The following is a 23,850-nucleotide window of genomic DNA, read 5'->3' on the forward strand; positions in this document are numbered from 1 at the left end:
CTTAGAAACTGTAAGATGAAACTAAAAACAGGAAGGCACATTGTCATAAGACAATTGTGCTCATGAGTTATAGTTATTAGCTTTCAGCCTACCACATGAACTCCACCAGTGTGATTTGGTGAACAAGTGAACAACCTGTAATTTCTTTCAAAGTGTCCGAACAATGGCGAGATTAACATTTAGGTTCATACTGATGACGTTGAGTTGATCCACAGCTAATAAACTGTTCAGAGGATACTGTGTACTGTACTGCATACATACACATAACCAACACTACATCGCCGCTATACCAATATCATTTAATTTAAGAAATTATATTATTGTTACAATGCTTATTAAATTAAGATCTTTGAAATTATTCTCAAAAGAAATATTAAACACATTTCCAAGTGAATTTGGTACATTTGATTACAAGAAGCATCCTCAAAACCTGTTAATAATAATAATAATAATCTTAGAAAAATAACAGTCTCTGAAAAGGAAAATCACACAAAGTCCTGTTTGTTTAAAACCAGGAGTAAGATAATGAGATTAAGGCAAGGAACAGGTAATGAAAACTCAGCGCCATAAAGATCTGGGCTACGATATCCATGTTGATCAGCAAAACAATTAGAGCAAAGTCCGGGGGCGTTACAGATAGAAAGAGTGATAGTATGCCAATAACCAAAATGGAAGTCCATTATAAATCAGTGCACTCTAGCTATTACTTCCTTTTACAATTCAGTATCCAAACAGGAAATGCAAGTAAAAAGGTCGACACTTCACAATCCAGCAAAGGTCTGACTTCACAGTAGCTCCTCTTTCCTTGTGGTATCTTCTTGAAGTTTTTTTTTTTTTTTTTTTTTTTATTCTAAAAAGGCAAATGTGAATAACGAGCCTGTGTGGGTGGCATCTCTGCCCCAAAGAAGCGTCACCGCTCAAAAAGTCTCGCGAGGAAAAAAAAGGAACGTCTGCAGGACGGGGTCGGACGACAGGTCTCAGGTCAGTCCTGCCTCTGAGGCACGCAGCCCTCCATCTCCAGCACGTCGGGCCATCCGTCAAATTTGTTGGTGTCTGCGCTGTTCTTTATATGCTGAGGAGGTAAAACACATTGGGTTTCAGGGGAAATCACGAAGCCCCGCGTTACGTAAACTAAACAGTTATGACAGCAGGGGCAATGCAGCGCCCCCCAATAACTGGCGTGAACAGAGTTGGGCTGTTGAACTCAAACTTGTTCTTTTGTTTTGAGCATACAGATTTTTTGAAAGAAGGCACCTCTTTGAGACACGGTATTGGCCAGAAGATGCAGATCTTCCAACCCAATGCCCTACGAAGACTTCACCCTTTAAACACACCTTTTTGAATTCCCTTTCACTTCCCGAGTAAGAAGGAATGCCGATCCGACAGGATACCAGGTCCCCTTTGTGTAAACATATTTCACTTGGCTGCATTCACATGCACCAATTCCTTTTAACTCCTTAAACACTCTCTATTTGATCGGTGAGCTCTTTATTTCAGTTGAGTTTTAACCGATGGAAGGCTGATTTGGGAACATATTAACGTAGTATAAAGACAAGGGTACTACTGTTGCTTAGAAACGGTGTAATAGTTCATTTAAGGGAGTGGATGTAAACATGAAAACATGTGTGGGTCGTGTTACCAGCTCAAATGGGCTCTTGGTCTTGATGCCTTTCCCTCCCACAAAGACCCAGTTGTCCCGGAAGCCCATGTTACTGATAACCGAGCTGCCCAGATCAGCAATTAGCTTCTTGGCTTCATCGTTGAGTCTGCAGAACAAATAAAAAGAGATATTATTTCTTGGCTCCACAAGCCGCCGGACACACAGTTAATATTAAGAGATAACAAAAAGCAATTCATTGGTCATGTGAACACAAACGGTATCAGTCAAATAAAAAAAAAAAGGCCTTACTTTGTCGATAGATCGTCGAATGAGGCCATCATCACGACTGTCCCTTCCGCAATTCCCTTCAGGAATTTAATGAAGGGAGCCACATCTACACAAGGCAACATGTGGTTAACACAATGAATGCATTTAAAAAAATAAAAATAAAATGTTATGTCTAAAACAAAAAGGTTCTGAAATATTCCTACCTCCTCCCCACAAATCAAAAAAATCTGTCTTAATAACTTCCCCTGTTCTCCCTGTGGGTGAAAAATATCAAATTTAGAACACTTTAAATCGAACGTTAAGTAAAACTGAGATTCATAGTTTATTTTTTGTCCATTCACAACTTTAATTACACACTTTGAGAGTGGTTCTTTGCATACTTTGCTTTTGAAACAGACTTTGTTATCCGATAAGACAATGTCTACAGCAGCTGTATTATATGGCATGATATCATGATTCAAATTGACTTCAGGGTGCGGAATCCAGCTGATAGTGTTACCATTAACCAGGACGATGTTGACTCCTCTCCCCACGTTGTTCTTCACAGCGCTCATTACTCTGAAACGGGACAGAGGACAATGAGAATATACACTTCCACACATACATGTAGCATTCAGAAGCTGGAACACACGACAACAGCTTTTGTTGGACCCAAATAGTGTGCAATTAATGCATTTGTTCCTGTGCAAACTGATGAATGACAATATATTAAAACATGAGTGTAAAGATATAAAATAGTCTTCATAGGTGAAGTAATATGGTTGACAAATACTGTACATTCCTAAACTCTTGCGCACAACCACTTTAATTGTGTATATCCTGTTTAGAAATGCTGAAGGGTTGGGTGGCTTACAGTAAAGTGTTACTTTAGGAGGATGGGTAGCAGTTCCTGCTGGATAGCAGTTCCCGGACATGATGTGAATAAACAGTCATTTTGCTACCTTCATCAAACATGAGCGCAATCAAATCAGCTGTGACTTCAACTAATGTCCTTGTGGTTTATTTACGAATCTATATACATTCATCAAAATGCACGATTCTTTATCGGTCAACGGAGGAATCGATATCAGAACTGCAATCTGCACCTTTTTTTTTTCCACCGTCAAGTGCAGTACATTGTGGCTGAATCGCACAGCATTTTAATTCATATGCAGCAACCACCAACAGCAGCCAACGACAACTAAAAGACCAGGAAGTTCACTCATTCAACCTGCTTTGTGTGTCACCCTTCGGCTGGCTGACACACCTGTGTTTACAAAAGGGTTTTGAGGTGACACTGCACTTACAATTTGTCCTCCAGGCAGATTCTGGGTCCGACCACGCTGGCAGCTCCACTCGCCATCCTGAAGGCGAAGTGTCCGGCTGGGCAGGACTTGGACAGCCCGCACTTGTACCTGACGGGCTTTGGGGCTGTGAATAGAAAACTCTATTTACACAACGTGCGTCAGAGGGTAACAGGGGGGGTCCGATCACTGAAGGAAAAAGGAATCTATTTCTCAAGAACGGATCAGTCATTATGAAAACAAAGAAACTAACATCCGTCTTCGGTTTCAACCTTCATTTTGATCCCAACTGCTCACCGGTGGGGTTCTGCTGAAACAATCTGTCCTCAGACCGAAATATAAAGAAGCGATTTTTAATTTATCGGTATTATTACAGACTGTTGTTATGCTGCACTTGTTCTATATTCTTTGAAAACATGTCGTTTATGTTTTACCATTGTTTTTAATACGGACATTATATTTATTAAAAACTATTAAAAACCTAAATCCACAACCTTATACCTGACCATCAACCAATGGATTTCTTTTGGGTTATTCATATAATTATTTATTTTTTATTGTATTTGTTTGTTTTGCATTTTTGTTTATCTTTCGTTATCTCTTAAACCCCACCGCCACCATTATATCATTCCTGAGTAATAATCATAGCACTAATTTAAATGATATTTATCATTATTAATATGCATAACTTCATGCCCACCCTGGACAACAGAGGACAACAAACACACCTTTATTCCGCCTGTTAACTGGCCTGGATTCACTGTTTTTGTCTCTATTGTCATTGCCCTTTTGTCTATTGTCTTGCACAACAATGATGTTCTGTGTCTTTTGTCTTGCAATAAAAAAAGAAATGTCAATCGAAATGCGTTCATGAAAAAAAATAATATGTAATACCAGTCGCTGCTGGTAAAAAAATTAAATAATAATTAAAAAATACTTACAGACTTCATTCAATGGCATAGATCTTGCTGCAAAGCAAAACAACAACAAAAAGTCAATATTTGATTTTTTTCCCCCAACTCTACGGTTAATAATTTAACCTAGTTAAGAAAGGAAGGTATGTCAAAACACTCCCTTTCCTAAAAGCCAAACAATGGAGAAAGATATGTTTACTCACAAAGCACATTGCGAAACGTGAAATCCATGTTTATCTCCAGTAGTTGAAAAGTCATGAAGATAACGAGGAGGAATACAAAGATGACCACCGCCAACTTCAAGATACCTGCATGGTGAACAGACAGAAGGGATAAGGTATTTTAAACATCACACACACACACACAGATTGTGCATCACCTTACAATGAACATATTTAAGAGGGACACACTTACCTCCAGCTCTGGCCATCTTATCCTCCAGACACTTGTCCAATATATATATACACTTATATTAAATTAAACCCTGTGGAGATAAAAAAAAAACAATGCATCCTTTATCAATTAATGTAAGATATACAAAGGGGATCCGGGACACTGACGGTCACAGGGTGACGTCACCTCTAGCTGACGCTACACCGGCTGCAAGCTATTACAATTAACTTAAATTAAGGCACCGGGCTAATGGCAGGGAGCGGTGGCTCGTGCATCTCCAAAGTCGCTCGCGCTCACCTAAAGGCAAGTGGTGTCGTGATGACGCGCCTACGTCACGTTGGCTCTTCCGCTGTGTAACTTCCTTGTCTGTGCCTCCCGTCTCGCTAACGAGACAGTGAACACATAGCTCCGGTAAAAGCGGTGATAGTATCCTCACGGAAGAATGCACGCTCACCCTACTGATAGGTCGCAATAACCAGGAACCTCGGAGTGACTCACGAGTACTCTGGGACGATAAAAGATACCCGAGGCGGTGAGAGAGCGAAGAGGTTTAGATGGGAAGATGCTCCACTCTGTCGAAGAAATCAAAGACGAACAAGCAGGCAGTTTTCGAGCACTGGCCTCATTTACAACCATTTATCGTTCATTGAAAGGGGCTTTACTGGTAAATATAATAAATAAAGCTACAATAAATAAGGAAATAACGTTATTTCAGCTTTTACTCAGTTATTTATTGTAGCTTTTATTTGTGATTGTAGGCCTACTTTTTTATTTGCGTATTTATTTTCCAGACAAATATACCACGGTGAGAGAGGAAAATATGCATTTCTTGCAGATGCATATGAAGAGAGAGCATTTTAAAGTGTATTTATTTATATTTGGGGTATGAATAGCTCATACTTAGGGGCAATGATCTCTTTTGTAAAGCCCAATAAAATGATCCCCATTGTACATTTGCAAAAAAAACCAAACACAGCGGTGTGGGACTCACGTTTCACAGCTAATCAAATCAAATTAGAGTTATGTCAGACAGAATAGGACAGAATTGTCAACACGTGACACTGTTTCCATCAGTCGACTAAAACTCTGTGGATTTGGCAGATTCAAAGATCAGCAACGATTAGCAATACTTAGTTGCTTAGTCATACTTCTACTTCATCGATGGGAAATTAAGGTGTTGGTATGCTGGAGGTCCCAGTGGCCAAATATTGCATGGTATTTATGAGCCATCTCGCTGTATTTTTCTTTTACTCTCAGGTTTTCCAAGAGTGAGACATCCTGATCATAAATTATCTTTGTGTCCGTCACACCAACTTCCTCCTTTTTCTTCTTCTCTGTTCAGGTCGAAACAAATGTGAGACGTGACAGCGCCACCAGTGTTATTGTGCGTTCAATACACACGTTTAATCTGATCATGGCATGTTTAAAACGGCAACAGACACGTAATAATAGTATGTATCTTTTTATGTATTTTAATTGTTTTCTTTTCTTTTTCTCCCTCAAATGCACATTTTTAGAATTGTCTTGAATGGTTTCACATTGAGCAGAAATTAAAAACGCGGTGCAACACAGAGTACAATTTAAAAAAAAAAAAATACTGTACAAATTAATCAGAGGAAGCAAAGTAATACAATGAAATTAAGCTAGCTCAATAAATTAGACATTCTTATGCTTGTCCTTCAAATCCTCAGAACTTTGCCACAAAGGGTGCTCCCATCAAAATGTCAGGGATGAGTCCAACAAAAGCCTTTGACAGTGTTTTTCAGCACAGCTGGTCCCAATCTTGAATATTCAATACATCCATAGGATTGTGTCATGTGTCATTGGATAAGATCCTGGTGGTATTAGAACACAGAGGTATTAGTGCACGTGGGGGAAATGACACAATAGCTTAAAACTGTGATTAATAGCGATACTTCCTACATCATCTGATTCCTGCAGGCAGGCCGTGCCATTGCTGCTGGTGGCGCTTTCAAGATCGGCCGTGGTGCCGTGATCTTCATCCTGAATCCGGAGGTTGGAGAAACGATACACTGGCGACCTGTGGAGGACGACATAAAACCAGAATGGTCGGCTACTGCTGGACGCGTAAACAGTTCTGCATGCAGCACAGACGTGTGGGTAGCTCACCTGTTTGTGTAAACCACCTTTCTGACAGCTAGGACGGCGGAAACGATAACTACCAGGATGATGACCCCTGCTCCTGCACACACCAGGATCAACACCAGCCTCTCTCGCTGGGAAAAACATACGCAACAGCTGTTATATTCATAAATACTTCATGGACAACTGAAAGGACACGCACACACTCATTAGAGCTCATCTACTGACCGCTGTGTCAAAGTGAGTGACTGGAGACAAGGACCTGGCAGGTGGACCGGGGCTGGGTTTAATGCCACAGGGTCTGATGACTGTCTGCACTGCGAGCTGAGTACTGAACCCCCCCTCACACCGATCACTCGGGACCTTACGGTACCTGCACACACAGCCAGACGTGCGTGAGCATGTGCAGGAAGAGGACCTCTTCATTTAAAGAAAAAAAAAAAGGAGTGCCTGGTATTACCCTGCTGTCAGCAGCTCATCCTCCTCTCCGTTCAGACAGAGCTCCAAGGTTTTATTGGCAGCGCTGTGTTGTCTCACACACTCTGAGGTGTTCACACGACGATCGTAACCGTAGTCGCTGTCGAAAAGGGCCGAGGGAATAATTCACCACGCTGCCTTAGCCAAAACGTGATCCCGTACAAGCTTACATTGTGATAAAAGTTGTCGTAATATCTATAGTCACAAGCAAACTGACGTACCATAAGTAATCTTCTCTGGTGCACAGGCAGGGGCTTTGCTTCTTGCTCACCACGAAGCCTCGGCCATTTCTGCACACAGACGGTTTCTTGAGCCTCCTGTAGGTCTCCTTGACGCCCAGGAGACAGCCGTTTCTCGTCAAGTCTCCTCCGCCAGTAGCGTGAGCCAACCACTCCTCATAGTCCTCCTCATTACCTAATGAATTACGAACAATCAGAACCGTCACTGACAATCATTACACATTTGCTGGTAAAAGTCAAACCAAAAAGCAGTTTAAAAAGACTTTGTTTTTCCTCCTGGAAACACCCTCTGTAATGCTTATTTTCTATTAGAAGACAAACGTGTGTGCACTGGTTTCAAATCCAAGTTTCCCATTTGATTTCAGCTATTGTTTCATCAGGACCGTGGGTCCGGTCAGTCCATCAGATTAGATACAACCCACAACACTCACATCACTGATCAATAAATCAAGGAACACAACATGAGGAGGAGAGTAAACAGAGGAACATATAGTGCCTATAAGTCTCACAGGTTCTTAGAAGGTTAGGCTTTGGAAAGTCCCAGGTCATGGGTTGTTAAGTTAATAGGAAACTTCTGTTAGGCTCCACCTCACTGGAGACGACTCGATGCACCAGACGGTAACGTGTGCGAGCCCCGGGGGAGAATAGCCATCGCAGTAGACGACATCATGGCCTCTTGACTCACACTCTCTTGTAATGAGGCTCTGGAAGTCAATGGTGACGGCCACCCACATGGGCTGGCCGTCCTCCTCGGGTCGGAAGCCCCACACGCTGACATTCATGGCCTTGGTCCCCGGCTCAGACGCCAGGCCCGCGAAGAAGAAGGGCTGCTCCGTGAAGTTGTAGGACTTCCAGCACTGGCCCTCGTCTGTGGAGAACCTGGTGCCGAGAAACGATGGCAAAAGTGTGTCGTAAGTATCTTTCTGCCCTCCCGTTGCCAAATACAACTATTGTTGCACTATAGATATCTGTTCTGTACTTGATAGTCTTGACTTGTCCTTCACGCTGGGCCTCCACAGCCACAATGAGACCCCCAGAGTCCAATATGCTGTAGTGGTGAGGACCTCTCAGTGTCCCCCTCCAGTTATAACCCCCGTCTGAGGAGACAAACACATCTGGGTGCTGCGACGACGACAGAGAGTCACCCACAGTGCCTGGAGAAGAGAGCAGAGCATCAACGTTATCTTTGAGTTAAGAGAAGGAATCGAACGCTATGGTGAGACATCACAGAGGAAAAACATATGTTTGACGTCTTCTTTCAGACAAGTGTCAAGAAAACACACACAATACATATTAAGGTATATGTACTACTTTGTTGTCGTTATTTGTGACTTTAGATAGGTGTGTTGACATTTAGATAAGACCTTGTTTACATATTCAAACATAAAATGTTCACAAAACGTAACTTGAATAATCATTTTTAAAAATGGTCTTAATGTAAATGATCAACTGGGGAAGTTTCATGGTGATATCCATCTGTTAAATTGTTTTATCCTATTCCCTTTTTGTCTTGCAACATTTATTTTGGTAGCAAGGGTTTTTATTCATATATAATACACATTGTACCCATGTTGTTGTCTTGTTGACTGTATATCTAAACTATTTAATAACAAAAGTCAATATAGGAACATTAATGTTCATCTACCGTGAGCGATAACCAGACCAATAGCCGTTGGCTCAGACAGAGCCAGCATGGGAACGATGCGGATGTTGCGACTGTGCTCTCCGTGAATATGAATGTTGCACTGATGAAAACACACACACATATTTTACACACATTTTAGTAGCAAACGCTGACTAATTTTGCTGAATATTCTAATATGCACATGAAGAAATATTTCTCCATATAACCTACATGTTTGACTTGCTCCCCACAGTCCACGTTCTCAGGCTTGTTAAGGTGTCTCCACGTCCCTCCTCTATTAAAGGAAATGACAGATCGTATACGCCCATCTGCAACAAAACACATAGTTCAGGACATACTTCAACACACGACTGGGTATAGACAAGCAGTTTGATGTATGGAAGGTAGTTAAAACCTTTATCAGTGGATGAAACTATCATAATAGACACAGCACTTTTCTTAACCTACTCGGAGTTAAAGAATAAGACTGGCTATTATTTATTTAAGACTGGCGTTATTCTATTTTCTTAGTGTCTTGCAGTCTCGCAGTACAACTGAAGGAATAAATCGTTAAAAATGTCTCACATAATGTGTTTTTTAAAGTCTCAGTATTTACCTAATTGTAAGCAAACGTCACTCAAACAGGATTAAATAGTGCATTTGCTGGGGACTATTTTCAGTGGTGGAATAATACACATGTTGGTGCTGTGGTGAACGGTCAGAACGGTGTATGTGGGATTGACTTGAAATAAAATACAGTTCCCATGCTCATAATACTACAGGACCATGTCACAATTGTGGCTCAATAGTGCTTTTAATAGTTTTTGGGCCACAAAATAAAATAATTAATTCAATGCCCAATTGCGTTGGTAGAAACTAAGTAAAAAAAAGTGCTATAATGACACAGGAAAACCCCTTACCCTCGTCTAGTTTATTAGTGAGGTAGACTCCTCTCAGGGACGTTATGTTGGTGAAATCGCTCTTCCTCTGCCCATCAAACAGGTGGCGCTCCAGGGATTTGGAGAACAAGATGCCCCGGTCATCTGACGTGTACATGGTTCCAAAGAAAGTGTCTGTGGTGAGACACAATACAGCAGACAGAAACAGGAGAACTTTAAGACAGGCGTGTGGTCAGGGGTCAAAATGTAGCCTATTTAGTTATTTAATGAAAATTCATTGTTGTCGGATTTAGGAATGACTCTCTTTTGTTGGCTGTAGTAATATTAATGTCTTAAATTAAATGTGGTGAGGATTTGTTGATGTTAAAAAGGTGATAAGATTATTAGTCGAAAACATTTTTTTTTTTTAAATTGCCGCAAGGAATCAAAAGGCGGCTGGCTTCCCACATTGCACTTTTTTAAATACGACGTGTTACACCTGGGAACAACGGATGCAACGCCGACACAAATCGTTCAAACATCAGCATAATAACGTCATCATCAATCATATTTTTTTTACTGTGTGACGCTCGCAACACGAGTCAGCTAAAGCCATGAAGGGCGAGCTCGGCTGAGGGAGGCGATGGAGGGGGGGGGGTTACATTTCTAGTGCAAGTGTGTGTGTGTGTGTGTGCGTGGGTGTGTGTGCGTGCTTGTGTTACACCCTGATCCCAAGATATGTGTGTCAGCTTTTGCAGTGTAAACTAAATCTCCCTCCTACCAGCCAACACAAGATAAAGCCCCTCTCCCCCATATCTCCCCTATTTATCTCAGCAGTGCTAAAGTCCCGACACCTCACCCATGCAGCACTACCTGGAGCACAAATAAATAATACCAATGTGAGAGGAAACAGAAATACACATGAATGAGAAAAAGAGACTCGGGGGGGGGGGGAGGGAGTAAAAGAAAGGAACAAAGACCGGGCCGCTGGACTTGCAAGCACAAACACAATCTCAGTGTGATGGAATGATTTGTCAGCAACACCAAGAACTTGTGAAACCGGTCCGGTCCGGTCTTTTCCCGTCGAGCTTTTCCATTACAACAAAAAGGGTCTGAGAGGGCTGTGCATTCATGTTGTCTTCACCACACTGGTGTGTTGGCGAATATGCATCAAGCTCCGTGTTATGAAGGTGGCTTTCTAAAGTGTGTATGTCTTCTGAGTGGAAGATATGGACAGAGCTGTGTGTGTGTGTGTGTGTGTGTGTGTGTGTGTGTGTGTTTTTGTCACCTCCTGGGTTGTCCACATGCATGAAGAGCATATCTTCATCTCCATCCAGGATGGAGTAGAACTGCAAACACAGAGAGAGAGAGAGAGAAAATCTATGATAAAAAAAATAATGATAACATTTGTGATGAGTGGTTTATTCTTCGCTATAAACCATGTCTAATCGTCGTGAGAGAAACTGTGTGTTTGTGCTGTCAACAAGGCGTGTATGTGGGCGGGTGTTTCGCCAGAGTGTGTGTTCAGTTGGTGTATGAAATGTTGCCATTGCTGTTTTTACAACAAAGCATGTGTGTGTGTGTGTGTGTGTGTGTGTGTGTGTGTGTCTGAGAGTTTAAAACTTCCTCAAATCCAAATCTGACTCATTAGTGCAAGAGAAACCTGCGACAAAGGATGCTTACATAAACATCCGAACAGTTATCGTTTGAAATATTTCAATACTCGTGTTTGAATCAAAAGGTACAAAAAAGCAGTACACATTTCTTAGATAACAAATGTTGCTTTTACTGTATCTGTCGCAGCCGTACCAGAATTGTGTTCAAATAACATAGTCTTATAACTTAAAATTGTCAAAAAACCTGATTGAAATCCGGAACTGTATCTGATCAAAGAAGAGTAAAGTCGGCACGGTGGCCGTTTAGAAAATAACTCAAAGCTCACCTCTTCATTTTTTTTTTTTTTACCATAGGTTGTGATAAACCGGAAGCACCTGAGAAGCTCTTCACGTGAACTTTTTTGTAATCTCACCTGCTCAGTGGAGGCAGAAGGGAGCAGAGCTCGACTGAAGGTGTCTCCTTGGTCTGACGAGAAATACATGACACGAGGGGATCTCTGGGAGCAGGACAATGCATCGCTGCGTTGTTATTGATTGACGGTCTCATTTTTGAATGTAGAATTATAACAAATCCAGTAGAAAAAAGGCTTTGAATTCACACATCTTACCGAATCCTCCATCACGGAGAAGAAGAGAAAGGCTCCTATGTAGCCAAAGCTGTAGATGTCCTCGTGGATTGTGGTGAAGGACGTCCCCAGATCTGTTGTCCTCTTCAGGACTAGATCCCCTCTCTCTTCGGCCTCAACTGCGGGAAGCGATGAAGCAAGACTTGGTGATATGAGACGCTCAGCACTCTTATTGATTCAATGAATATATTTTAGCTGAAAAAACGACATCTTTTAAATCCCGTTTTGTCAGATGGAGTGTGGATGCACAACCCCTCCCACAGCATCTCTTTTTTTATTATTGTGTTTCATAATGATCAGCAAGCACATCAATGGCAGATTTCATTGCATTTCTTTCTTGCATCACAACATAAAAAAAAAAGAAACACATGAAACCAGACGACAAAATGGCGAGCGTTTGTATTCCGGTCGGTCTTGGGCGTGATGTTTGTGTTTAGAGCTATGCCTCCTTTAATTATTTGGCACGGAGGTGGAAATTGTTCTACACAAGTCATAAGTCATACAGCTTCTTTACCTGCGTCGGTTCGACTGCAGCTGAAGAACAAATTAACGCCGGCCCCCCTAATGGAAAGAGGAAGTTAAGAGGAAATGTCACAACCATTTCCAGAAGAACCGTTTTTTTTACCAACATTCATTTCAAGCAAACCAACGGCAGTCCAATTGCAAAAACAACTGTCCTTCAGCTTTATGAAGTACATGGTTCATCTCGAACATGTGCTTTCTTTTAGGCCATTCGCGGTGCGGTTTCGTTTCCTGTTTATTCTCACCATGAGAAAGAATGCACTCCATCATGAACTTTTGTCCACTGGGCGCCAAAGTCCAGAGAGAGCCACAGACCGCCCTGCAAGTCAGGAAGGAACAGAGTGTTTACCTGCACTTAAAGGTGTGCGCTTGGTGTGTGTACGTGTGTGTGTGTGTGTGTGTGTGTGTGTGTGAAGGTCACGTGGCCTTTTTGAAGACAGTAAGAGAAACAACATTTACAGCCGTGTGTGCGACTCACATCAATGCTGAGTGCCACGAGGTACCCCGGGTTCAGGAAGTGGTACGTGATGGGCTGAGCCAGGTGGAAGGGCAGTTGGATGAACTTGAAGGTCGCGCCGGCGTCCGTGGAGGTGAAGACGATCCCGCCTCGGTTATCCAGCACCGGAACGTCTGCCGTCAGAATCACCTGTCCATTCAAAGCAATTATACTGAACACAAAGAAAGCAACAGAATCACATCGCTTCCAAACTGCTTTTTTTTCTTGTTTCTGAAAGCTTTACTTTCGAGAAAATATCTTTTTACATAATCTCCTCTCGAACCTCCCCCAGTTCACAAATATTCATAATTACACGAGTAACTAGAAATGATGTCGAAAAAAAATAGATGGAAAGAATTGTGAATATCCCTCTGTTAATCTCTTAATATGTGGACGACAAGGTGTCTCAAGATTACGTTTCATGATGCTGTAGCTAAAAAAAAAGAAGAGCGCTGAGTGGTTTGAGGACAATGTGCAACAAGTTGACCAGACGTTGTCTTCACACTGTGAGGGAACTCCGCACACTCCTCCCCCAGGGTATACGGCAGCACGGTTCCCCAACAGAAACCCTTAACTCGCCACACTCGACGTCGACTCACAGAGCTCCCCGGTCCAACACTGACTCCAAACTCCTCCCTTATGAAGGTGTTGTTGATCCGATGGGAAATGTCGTGGAAGGATTTTGCATAATCCGTGCTGATGAGAGAGGAAAGGAAAGAACAGGTTTTGTCACCGCCGGTCTTGAGTTCTACCCCGGGGCTATTCTGCTCTCTCTCTCTTTCTCTCTGTTTCCTGCGATGCATCAGATACTCGCTCACCTTCGATAAAGTCGCGAGGAGCCGCCTTCGATGAAAGAATCTATCGGAGCACTGAATGTTGACAGCACCAGGACGACCTGTGACATGATGCGGTGCGGTGAACATTATACAGATATCATTTTTAACTTGAGTAGGACATTTCTAATGATGAAGGAGCTTCGGGTATAGTTTCAAAATAAAAAATAAAATGTCATATTTTGAAATAAAGAAAGCGTACATATACACAACCGCAGATCAGACAGCAGTATGAATTGTGAGTTTCTGTCTGACCATGTGACGCTAAGATACTCACCCCGGTGCCGTCGCCCACCCATGTGAGAATTACATAGGAGCCATCATCGCCGTTAAAACCGGTCTAGGAGAAAGAGAGAAGAGATGTTCACATGACAGCATCGCCTCGGAAGTTAAAAAACTATATGTCATGGTATGCAATTTAAACGTCCTGTGAGGGTTAAGAAAAAAGCAATGCTTGCCAAATGGGGTTAATGGGCTGATAAAATGGGTGACTGTGGGTAAGTGGTTAGCAGGTCCGTCTTTCAATCAGCGGGTTCGTGGTTCAATCCCCGCCCTAGTCGATGTGTCCTTGAGCAAGACACTTAACCCTGCATTGTTCCCTGTAGCTGTTCTACAGTGTATGAATGTAACATGATTGTAAGTCGCTTTGGATAAAAGCGTCAGCTAAATGACATGTAATGTAATAAAGATTACCAAAAAAGTTCAATGGATATATTGATCATCAGTTTTTCACAAATGCCATTTCAAAAGCATCCTTATTGGTGTGTAGCTCCACTCTATCTGTCTATCACGTGTTTATTGTGTAAATCAATATTTCACCTTGAAAAAAAAGCCCAAACACATCACTTTTTGAGAAAACAAGTCATTCGGAATCTGAGATTAATTTTTCACGTGTAATCAAATAAATGAATAAAGAGCATGTGACCTTTGCTCCCTGTCTGTTCACCAAACCTCTCCCAGCTTCAGAACAATAGCCACTTCACTCACCTCATGCGTGTTGTCATCCAGGACCTTGTGCTCGACGGGGGTGAGGGGGGTCCGGCAGGAGGTGAAGGGGGGTCCGTGAAATGGCCTCGTATCCCTCCTGGGGCGCGCGCGCGCTCGGTCCCGGCTGTCATCCTGCTGAGTCCGGTGGAAAGTCACCGTCCTCCCCCCGCGGCTGCTGCTCTCAGCTCCCAGGAGAAGGACGTGCAGGAGGACCACGAGTCTCCAGATCATATCCGATGAGAAAACAAGGGGACCTCGTTGAAATAAGAGGACCATGAGAGCGAGACGTGCTGCGGACACTGACCCGGTTATTCGTGTTGCGCTCTCAGAGCCAGTGTGGGTGGAACGAGCTTGGACGGAAAAAAAAAAAGTGCCGTGTGAAGTAGTGCGTCCTCCGCCAGCAGGTGTTTCTGCCCGCATCCAGGTGACCTGAGCTGCGGAGAGGGTTTACACTTCAAGTGTGTGTTGATGGAAACGTATACCTTGTGGCCATTTGCAAGAAAGATAAATGTTGGAATCAGCGGAAGGTTAATTTGTGCGAGAAAAAAAAGAATAAAAAGTGTGATAGCTGTAATAGAGCAGTTCTGACGCTCGAAGGTGTGTGTGTGTGTGTGTGGGGGGGGGGGGGGGGGGGGTGATTGCAGCAAAGCAGACAACGTTGTCTTCCTGATTGAATTGGTAGTGGACCAACTGAACGCAAGAGGCCGTCATTCGCCTGTGATGCTCCCCGCTGACTGACTCTCCCGCAGGTGCCACATCGCGTTTTTACGCACAACAACTGGGCAGCATCGGCTGCGGTGATCTGTCAATCCAATGCCTGAAAGTCGTGTGGACAAAGGTGCATTGTTTGAAGCCGCTTATTTTCTTCTTCAAGAAATCTGAAGACACCCAGATGTTTTTTGCCTGCAGCTGATCTGGCACAGCTGTGACCGTTTACTTTATCCTATACTGCCATGGGGAAAAGATTACAATGCTCAATGTTGAGTTTATTTCATCTTACCTTCACCTCATATTATATTTTGGACCCTTTCAACTGGAATAAAGTGTCTATGTCCTTCAATATTTTTTTTAAAATCTTATCCAGATGTTAAATTCCTGAAATAATCCTTGAGATCCAATTAGAAACATATGTACATCATTACGAGCAATATTGGTTATGGCTTCATGCTGTTCAGTGGAAGGGGAATCACGCATTAAATGAGGAGAGGTCAAATCAGGCAATATAAAACTGCTACTTTGGTACATTATTTAAAAACATAAAAACCTAATGTTCTTCTATGACTAACTGGATGATTTATCTCTGGCGGTGTGCATGAATAACGATCACTGGAACCACTTGCAGAGAGAACAGCTTTAAAGCAAGCTGGTACAATTCCTCACCCTGAGGGGAAACTATAGGAAAAGAGGCCGAAGAAACATGTTGACTGCGGAGAGCTTAATGGAGGCGTAACTGTTCAAGCTCCACTGTTTTTGTTTAGTTTAGTTTTGTCAAGTTAAGGACAAACTCCACAACAAGCAAGACCTGACATAGTGCCCAAAATGGGTCACGCTGCATAAATGCTGACTGCTACACTTCCATATCATACTTTTGGGCATGTGGAATATTTTATTTTTTACGAGTCATATGCAAACGTTTTGGAACGCACGCACTGACAAACACTGTCATCCTGCCAATCGGGGTTTTGGGGATTGGAAAAACGCTTCAATGTGTTGCAAAAACAGGAGACGCAGCTTATTCTTAATAATTAAGTCATTTATTTACAACAAATGTATTTTTTTTTAAACAATACAAACCACAGGCCATCTGGAGATGTGAACAAAGGACACATCTGTAAAGTCAGCAGTGAAGGGACTGGAGGAGGGAAAGGGGTCTCCGTCGGTTTTGTGTTGCTCAGATAAATAAACTATAGAACAAAAACCACAAGCCATGGAGGTGTGTGGGAGAGGAGGATGTGCTACTCCGGCCTTTGAGCACAGAGCACCAAGCCCAGGTGTGCTGACTAATACAGGCCTGGAGACAGGACAACGCAGAGCGACAGCAGGGTAAACCAAGAGGGGCTGCCATGGAACGACAATCAGACGTTTCTTGTCCTTTTAGTTTTGGAAAAACGAGTTTACACACTGAGCCGATAGAAGAATCCAAAGATTTTGTAGTCGCCGACAATACAGTTTCTTTATTTTCCGTCTAATAAGCTGAGTGATCGCGGCACCCACATTGATTATCACACAACACAGGTGCAACATATGAGTAGAAGTACTCGTTTTATTCATTATTCGTCATACTATACTTTATAATTTGTTTATATTCTATGCCATATTGCTGAACTGTACATTATGTCATACTATATCAATGCATTTGATGTTCTGGTTTACTTTATTTCCCACGCCATTTTGCTGCACTGTTAGTTGGCGGTATCATATCACTCCACTATGTCCCTTTGCTTGAGACACTATCACACTAATAGTTCTAATTAAGTACTACTCTGGTCACAATACTGTTTGCAAGTCTCATTGTTGTTGTTTTTTCTTCATTTTTTAAAAACTTCTGTACTGATTTCTGTCCTTGTGTTGCTGAAACAACAGAAGTTGCCCTCCGGGGGATCAACGGAGGCTTATTTGATCTCCTCTCACATCTGTCAGCCATTCACTGTTCTCCGACTTTACTTCAGTCCACTCAGTGTGTTGGTGGCTGTCATGTTCCCTTCAGTACGTTACGTTTGTTTCCGCGGTCAAGAGCTTTGCCCGCGGAATGAAGTGTTGTATATCACGGCCGAGTTGATAGCGCTGCTTTCCGTCACCACAGAGGGGAATTCCACAGCGGCAACCTTCTGACTCAGGGAGCGACACTCATGATTCAGAGAATTCAGCTTGCCGATTCCGTGCAAGGTTTGTTTGAACATGTTTAATCAACGGCTCTACGTCACGAATGGGCCCTATTAACTTTCTCTTTCACCAAAACTAGAATTACCACCTAAGTTTGAGTCCATGTCTGTCCACCAATGTCACGATTAAGTTATATTACCTTATCAGAGAAACTGTCTTAAAATTATGCCGCAAAACACATTTTGGGAAGTCACATTGACCTTTGACCACTGAAATCGGAGAGCAATCAGACTGATCCACACAGAAACCGACCCATGAACATGCGCAATCGTGTGCACATTACACTGATTCATCCATTTGCTGCATTGTCAGTACGTACTCATAAACCACAGGGACAAAGATCCAGACAAGCCTCATTGCGCAACCAGCCCTTCGAAACAAAGGGAGCGAGCTCTCGTTAAACTGTTTCTTCTTATACCGGAGGGCCGGGCCGTGCTTGGACCCGTACCTCTCGGGGGCCTGCCATTGAGACGTTTCATGCGATATTGGATGAATCAGTCGTCATAAAACTTGGCATGACTTGAATTTTAATTTCAGGCGTGTTTCTGGATTTGACACAGTCCTGTTTGGGAGGAAAGAGTCACGTCTTCACTCCATTAACACAAAGAAGACCGAGCTCTATGCGTGTTTTGTCTCTAAAAAAACAATATTATTACTATCCAGTAAACAGTTTCTTTAAAAGAGGCTGCAGTTGATAGTCGATGCAACACTTCAAACATTTAAAAAAATCATTTTATTCGGAAAAAGAAAAACATTAAAAAAAAAGACAAAACGTTCTTGTTTTAGTGCAAATTATTCAGTAGTGCTGTAACATTTCTTATCAGGTTTATAGTTGCTATACACAAACTGCTATGTGTGCAGCAAACACAAAAGCATGGGACAGTGCATGCATATCAACAATCTGTGTAACGCAGACGCAAGTCAGACATCACAGGGATGCCCCGTCTGTCCATCCGTTGGCCACAGTAGCCAGAATATCCAATCCGGCTGCCATTTAAATTCAGGGACCAAGATGTTTTCCCTTCATGAGCAGATGTTTTTAGTCGGAGGCGATCCTCTCCGGTGGGTGCCAGAGGAGAGCGGCCTCTGTGTCTGCTGGTCCAGGTCCATAATGTAGTGATGGTCCTGGGCGTACATCAGACCACCAAAGGAGTCCACCATCCCATAAAGGACTGCGAGGATGCTCAACGCCGTTCCAATGAAGTACAACTTGAGGACTGCTGCCACCATGGTTCCCCGTGGTTAATTACAACTGGCTGCAAAGGAAGACAGATTCATGAGTTTTAGGGTTAGCTAGGCTACATTTGGGGTATTTGTGGAGATGTTTCAGATAGATATTCATATTTCTTTATAGCAGTCATGCACGCATAGATACACGTTGACAACTATTTTTGGACAATTTCCAATAAAAGTATGCATGTTTGAGTTTATTATTGCGGTACATAAGGATTTTAAGAACAGGAATTGGTCGAAAATATATCTGGAAAGGAAGCTACTGTTCCTCAGACCACACTTAACAGGAAGAGCAAGTGTACTGGTGCACTTTGAAGCTGTTGGAAATATAGAATTCGGATTGATAATCAACCTCAAAATTAACCTGTTTTATTCATCGTCTATATTCAATGTTCTTTTAAAAACATGACTCTCTATCGGCTTCTCTTCCTTTGTTTTCACCCAAAAACATAAATGAGAGTTGCTGAAGTTTTACTTGAAACTTGAAACCAATAGCTGAAAGCTAAATGGAAAATAAAAAAATAAAAAAAATGCGGACGCTTCGGAAACGAACTTGAAGGCAGCATCCCCAACAGAGCGCGCGTGCCTTCGGGGACGGCGGTACGACACGACGTGGCGTGACGCGTCTCTTAACCCGTGGAGGAATGGACACGCAGTATTTAGTTGGTCAATTAAACTCACCGTTGCTGAAGGAGCCTGGTTTCCCTCAAACGAACATGGGGGGAAGGTAAATCCGCTGATATCTGTTGCTCAAAAAGGGGAGTTTGGTTTCCTTCTTTAATTCGCTGGAGCTGAAACGCCTCCTCTGCCGTCTGTCTCCGCTGCAGTATGAGCTGCATATCAAGCGGGCTGCAGCTATAATGCGTTAACGGTGACATCACGTTGGAAGCAGCAGCATTAATTTCCTGATTGTTCACAGTAGACGACCGCAGGGGCAGTTCAGGAGTTTCCAGTCGATTGTCACGTGCTCGTGCTGTAACTTGGAGCAGGTTTAAAAGGGTGGCTTGTTGGTTATAGTTTGTGTTTTTAAATTATATTTCCTGTCGATTTTTATCTCCTAAAAGCCGGTTATTTTGTACACTGCCTGAAACATTTATTTATTGAATGATTTGGTTGTAAAATGCATTGGGGATGACCTACAAAACACCCACTAGGCTTATTATTATTATTATTATTATTTTATTTTTTCCATTATAGGATGTAAACACACAGGTTTATATTTATTGTTCATGTTAAAGTTGGCATGCTCACAATGATAAGGCTAGAATGTTGGGTGTTTTCTAACTATAAAATTAGCACTAAGCACAAAGTGCAGTTGATGGATGGGGTTATAGTTGTTAGTTTTCAGTCAAATTAACATGCCCGATGACAATACAGGATGGAAAATTAAATGGGAACTCCAATTTTACACAGCAAAGCCTGTTTCCAATAATTGGGGAATATGAAGACTTTTTGGGGGGCTCCAGAGGGAGCTGCACAACATCTGCTGAAAGGCGTGAAGTCACTTGAGCGGCGGTTGGGTTTGAAGACTACAAGCCTGAGAAATAATTGGGAGTGTGTGGCGTTAAGGGTGTGGCGTTCGAAAGAACTGAGTCTACATGTGCTCTCACTTTAAGATACGATAGAGGGGAATGGTAAGGAAAGGTCAAGGGGTCACCAATGTCGGTATATAGGATTCGTCCTCTGGTGACAATCAATGTTTATGGCGAACAATCCTGAAGTCGTTGAGATATTTCACTCTGGGTGGACAGACTTTCATTTCATCTCTTAGTGTTTTAGAAAACGTGCTATCTCATGATAGAGATGCCATATTTTACCCTAATAGAAAATGTTTAGAGTTGGATTAAATCTCACGAAATGCATGTTTTTGTTTTGTTTTTTTACTTCCTCGTTTAGGATCCGGTCCCAAGACGATGAGCTCTTTGTTTTAAAAGGTTAGGTTAACGTTTGAGCAACGTATTGGACGAGTGGAAAAGTGACTCACAGCGGGGCAATTAGTGAAAACCAATATTTAAATTGCACTTTCACGACTGACATATCTTGATGGACTCGCTAAGACCTGTTCCAACACACATGGATCCACACTGGAACAACTTGTTAGAAGACCTGTCATCTTTTATCCAACAAAATAAAAATAAATCTATTTTGAATGTGTTCACACTTCAGACTCTTTCTCTGGAAACGTCCCCATTCAGAAGAATTAGCCAAGTAAAATGCCAGTGCTGCTCAATCATGGCTTCACTTCCCCTGAGGTTTGGCACCGTTTCTGAGGAAACTCCAACTCTCATAGTCATGGTCACCGAGCACATATGAAGGGCCAGCTCTTAAATCAACACCAAGCATGTAATAATAGACTAATCAGTACTTTGTGGTGGCCACGTGGCATGGTCTTAACTTTCAAGACAATATTGCTGTGAGATGTGAGGCAAGAAAAACGCTTTACTCACACAAGCCTGCACACAGTTGTAAATAAATTGCTCCGTGAGTTGCTGGTTGCTTTTGACCCGTCGTGGCTGCTTTTTCAGAGACTCAAGAAGTGTTGTGATTTTTTTTCCCACGCTTAAAAAAAAAAAAATAGTGCACAGAGTTGCGTAAGCAGCTTTTTAGAGTCTGGGTCTGCATCTGGACATTTTCACTGCCAGAAGTTGACAGGCAGCCAACAGCTCAGATGACTCATCTGCACCCACACATTAAATCCTTTTGTTTTTTCCTTTCCGCTGCCTCGATTTAAAGGTGCTGAAAGGAGGGACAATGGTAATTTCATTATAAACAATGTGAAGCTACTACTTCACTAACAGGTTAGCAGAGCCAGTTAAATAGGCACACAAAGGGACGCAGAACGAATCAAAGGAAACTCTTTAGTCATTAAAATTGAAGCAATGAGCACATTATGGTGATTTATATGAAATAATGAACAAATAATAGTAATTTCCAGTCTTTTGCTATCCATTAGCTGGAAACATATTCTGATTTGCCTCCTGCAAGTATAGCGTTGACAATATAGTACAGCACATCTGTGCAGGATAGTATAACGAAATCCCTTACTCAGTAAATGCTAATGGTTTGTGGGGCAATAACACGTGACATCCACTAGGCGTCAGTGTGGGACAGTAAAGAGCTCACACAGGTTTCTTTGAGCCTTGCTTGACTGCATTTTGGTAGAATACTGTGCTCGTTGTATTTAGTCTTCTGATGTTAAATTGTTTTAATAATTTACATTTTCTCAGCAGACTTGACATAATTGGAACAGTACGTGTGTAGCTAATAACATTAACAATAGCTCTGTTCCAACAAAAGTTTGATCTTGCATTTAAGTTGATTCTTTTGAGTTAGTCTGTGCTGGGACATCTGTTGTTACAGACTGGTCAACAAACTTCAAAACGCGGTTACAAAGTGCTTCACAGAATAAGAGAAAGTCGTATGGACGGTTGAAATAAAATTACACAAAAACATAAATAAAAAACGGTAAACTTGATAAGAACGAGTAAGAGAAACTGGTAAAGTAAAATGATGAGAGTGAGAGACAACCAGTTTACTGGAAACATTTTTAAAAAGCCTTTTCGTAAAAGTCAATTTTGAGGAATGATAGCGAGTCGATATGTAGTTTTAAGTTGACATCTATTTGATAAATCAAACGACTACTCACACTGGAGTACAGCTTGGTCTCTGAGTACAATGAAGCTGCCATGTATAGTCGTTGGTGTGCTTTGTGCCAAATGGGGAATGTGGATGTATGGGTAGGTGGCTGTGGATCAGCTGTACATTTTGGCCCCAGGGTTTTAGTAACCCAGGCTGTCCTTTTACTTTTTACAGAGCTCTCACCACAGATTCAGAATATATTGTACGACTGATTTCACAGGCTGCGGAGTACTTTCCGTGACCACAAATCCTCTTAACCCTGTAAGACCCCTGGTTGTAATATTACAACGTCACTTTTATCTCTCCAAAAAACACATTTGCAAAAACGTTTTTTGGGGAAAGACCACATTTACATAGTCAATGGGTCCTATTGTCTTGCCTTGCAATGCTATTGGATCGTAAATGTGTATGTAGGTCTGGCCATAAGGCCATGAACTCACTCTACCTGCAAACTTTCCTGGAAGCACATCTCCTTGTTTCATTCAACTGGATATATATATATGTATATGTATATGTATATATATATGTATATGTATATATATATATATATATATATATATATATATATATATATGTATATATGTATATATATATATATGTATATATATATATGTATATATATATATGTATATATATATATATATATGTATATATATATATATATATATAACATTGAAGTAAGTAAATTCCATGAAATATTTTTTTGGGTGATTGTTAGAATATGTAGTTCATGTAAATACTAAGTTATTGTGGAATTAATGCATCACATTAGATTTTCAGCTTGTTATGTCATTGTTGTAATTTTACAACGTTGGGTGAAAATGGTAGCTAAAATAGCATGTGCACCTTGCACACTACATGGAGACATTCCACTTCTTGGATGTTCAGATACAGGATAAATACTTACAGAAATATAATGTATTTGATGATTCACACTTTACAAATGGGTTATTTGTTATAATTTTAAATTTAGACCAGATTTGAATCATTCTAAATGGGTTAGGGTAACCCTAACCCTATGTTATTTCTATGGTCGCAGTGAGATATAGTCAACTGTTTTTTTTATCTGGACTTTGTTGGTTTGCCCAAATATCTCCTTGTTACACAAGCCAGATAATGTTTGTAGAATGCTTTGGAGGATGGTTGTTCAGGGACAAGTGTAAAGGTTTTTGAATGTAGGGTTGCATGTATGGTGCATTGTTCAGGGAGAGGTGTA

General features: G+C 41.7%; 2 protein-coding genes and 1 long non-coding RNA gene across 3 annotated transcripts; all 3 read right to left on the minus strand.

Annotated features, from left to right (window-relative positions):
* Positions 1 to 280: 280 nt before the first annotated feature.
* Positions 281 to 5,028, minus strand: fam3c (FAM3 metabolism regulating signaling molecule C). Its single transcript, XM_034526005.1, has 10 exons — positions 4,776 to 5,028; positions 4,500 to 4,569; positions 4,289 to 4,393; positions 4,113 to 4,139; positions 3,175 to 3,298; positions 2,388 to 2,446; positions 2,092 to 2,142; positions 1,910 to 1,994; positions 1,640 to 1,766; positions 281 to 1,072 (listed from the first exon to the last, which is right to left on the minus strand). Exons 2-10 carry the CDS (start codon positions 4,513 to 4,515, stop codon positions 983 to 985), a joined length of 684 nt encoding a protein of 227 aa, XP_034381896.1. The 5' UTR covers positions 4,516 to 4,569; positions 4,776 to 5,028; the 3' UTR covers positions 281 to 982.
* Positions 5,029 to 5,852: 824 nt separating this feature from the next.
* si:dkey-159a18.1 (sortilin) lies at positions 5,853 to 15,485 on the minus strand. The gene is made up of 21 exons (XM_034526006.1): positions 14,880 to 15,485; positions 14,170 to 14,232; positions 13,878 to 13,954; positions 13,659 to 13,755; positions 13,042 to 13,209; positions 12,809 to 12,882; positions 12,556 to 12,602; positions 12,024 to 12,160; positions 11,829 to 11,912; positions 11,088 to 11,148; positions 9,842 to 9,994; positions 9,153 to 9,250; positions 8,943 to 9,042; positions 8,277 to 8,451; positions 7,983 to 8,176; positions 7,280 to 7,472; positions 7,042 to 7,158; positions 6,810 to 6,954; positions 6,609 to 6,715; positions 6,402 to 6,519; positions 5,853 to 6,313 (listed from the first exon to the last, which is right to left on the minus strand). Exons 1-21 carry the CDS (start codon positions 15,297 to 15,299, stop codon positions 6,299 to 6,301), a joined length of 2,643 nt encoding a protein of 880 aa, XP_034381897.1. The 5' UTR covers positions 15,300 to 15,485; the 3' UTR covers positions 5,853 to 6,298.
* Positions 15,486 to 18,476: 2,991 nt separating this feature from the next.
* LOC117726093 lies at positions 18,477 to 23,061 on the minus strand. Its single transcript, XR_004608971.1, has 2 exons — positions 19,677 to 23,061; positions 18,477 to 19,018 (listed from the first exon to the last, which is right to left on the minus strand). It is a non-coding gene; the product is annotated as an uncharacterized LOC117726093 (long non-coding RNA).
* Positions 23,062 to 23,850: the final 789 nt, after the last annotated feature.

Source organism: Cyclopterus lumpus, chromosome 23 (genome assembly GCF_009769545.1).
Source record: "Cyclopterus lumpus isolate fCycLum1 chromosome 23, fCycLum1.pri, whole genome shotgun sequence".
NCBI lineage: Eukaryota > Metazoa > Chordata > Actinopteri > Perciformes > Cyclopteridae > Cyclopterus > Cyclopterus lumpus.

Excerpts from the sequence above, each read along its gene's own strand:
- fam3c (XM_034526005.1), bottom strand. Across the intron at positions 2,447-3,174 it reads ATCTGCCTGGAGGACAAATT|AGTAATGAGCGCTGTGAAGA; the intron begins GTAAGTGCAGTG and ends GTCCCGTTTCAG. Across the intron at positions 2,143-2,387 it reads CAACATCGTCCTGGTTAATG|GGAGAACAGGGGAAGTTATT; the intron begins GTAACACTATCA and ends TTTCACCCACAG.
- si:dkey-159a18.1 (XM_034526006.1), bottom strand. The coding sequence starts at position 15,299 with ATGCGGGCAGAAACACCTGCTGGCGGAGGACGCACTACTTCACACGGC. Across the intron at positions 13,955-14,169 it reads GGGTGGGCGACGGCACCGGG|GTCGTCCTGGTGCTGTCAAC; the intron begins GTGAGTATCTTA and ends ATCATGTCACAG. Across the intron at positions 8,452-8,942 it reads TGGTCTGGTTATCGCTCACG|GCACTGTGGGTGACTCTCTG; the intron begins GTAGATGAACAT and ends TCTCTTCTCCAG.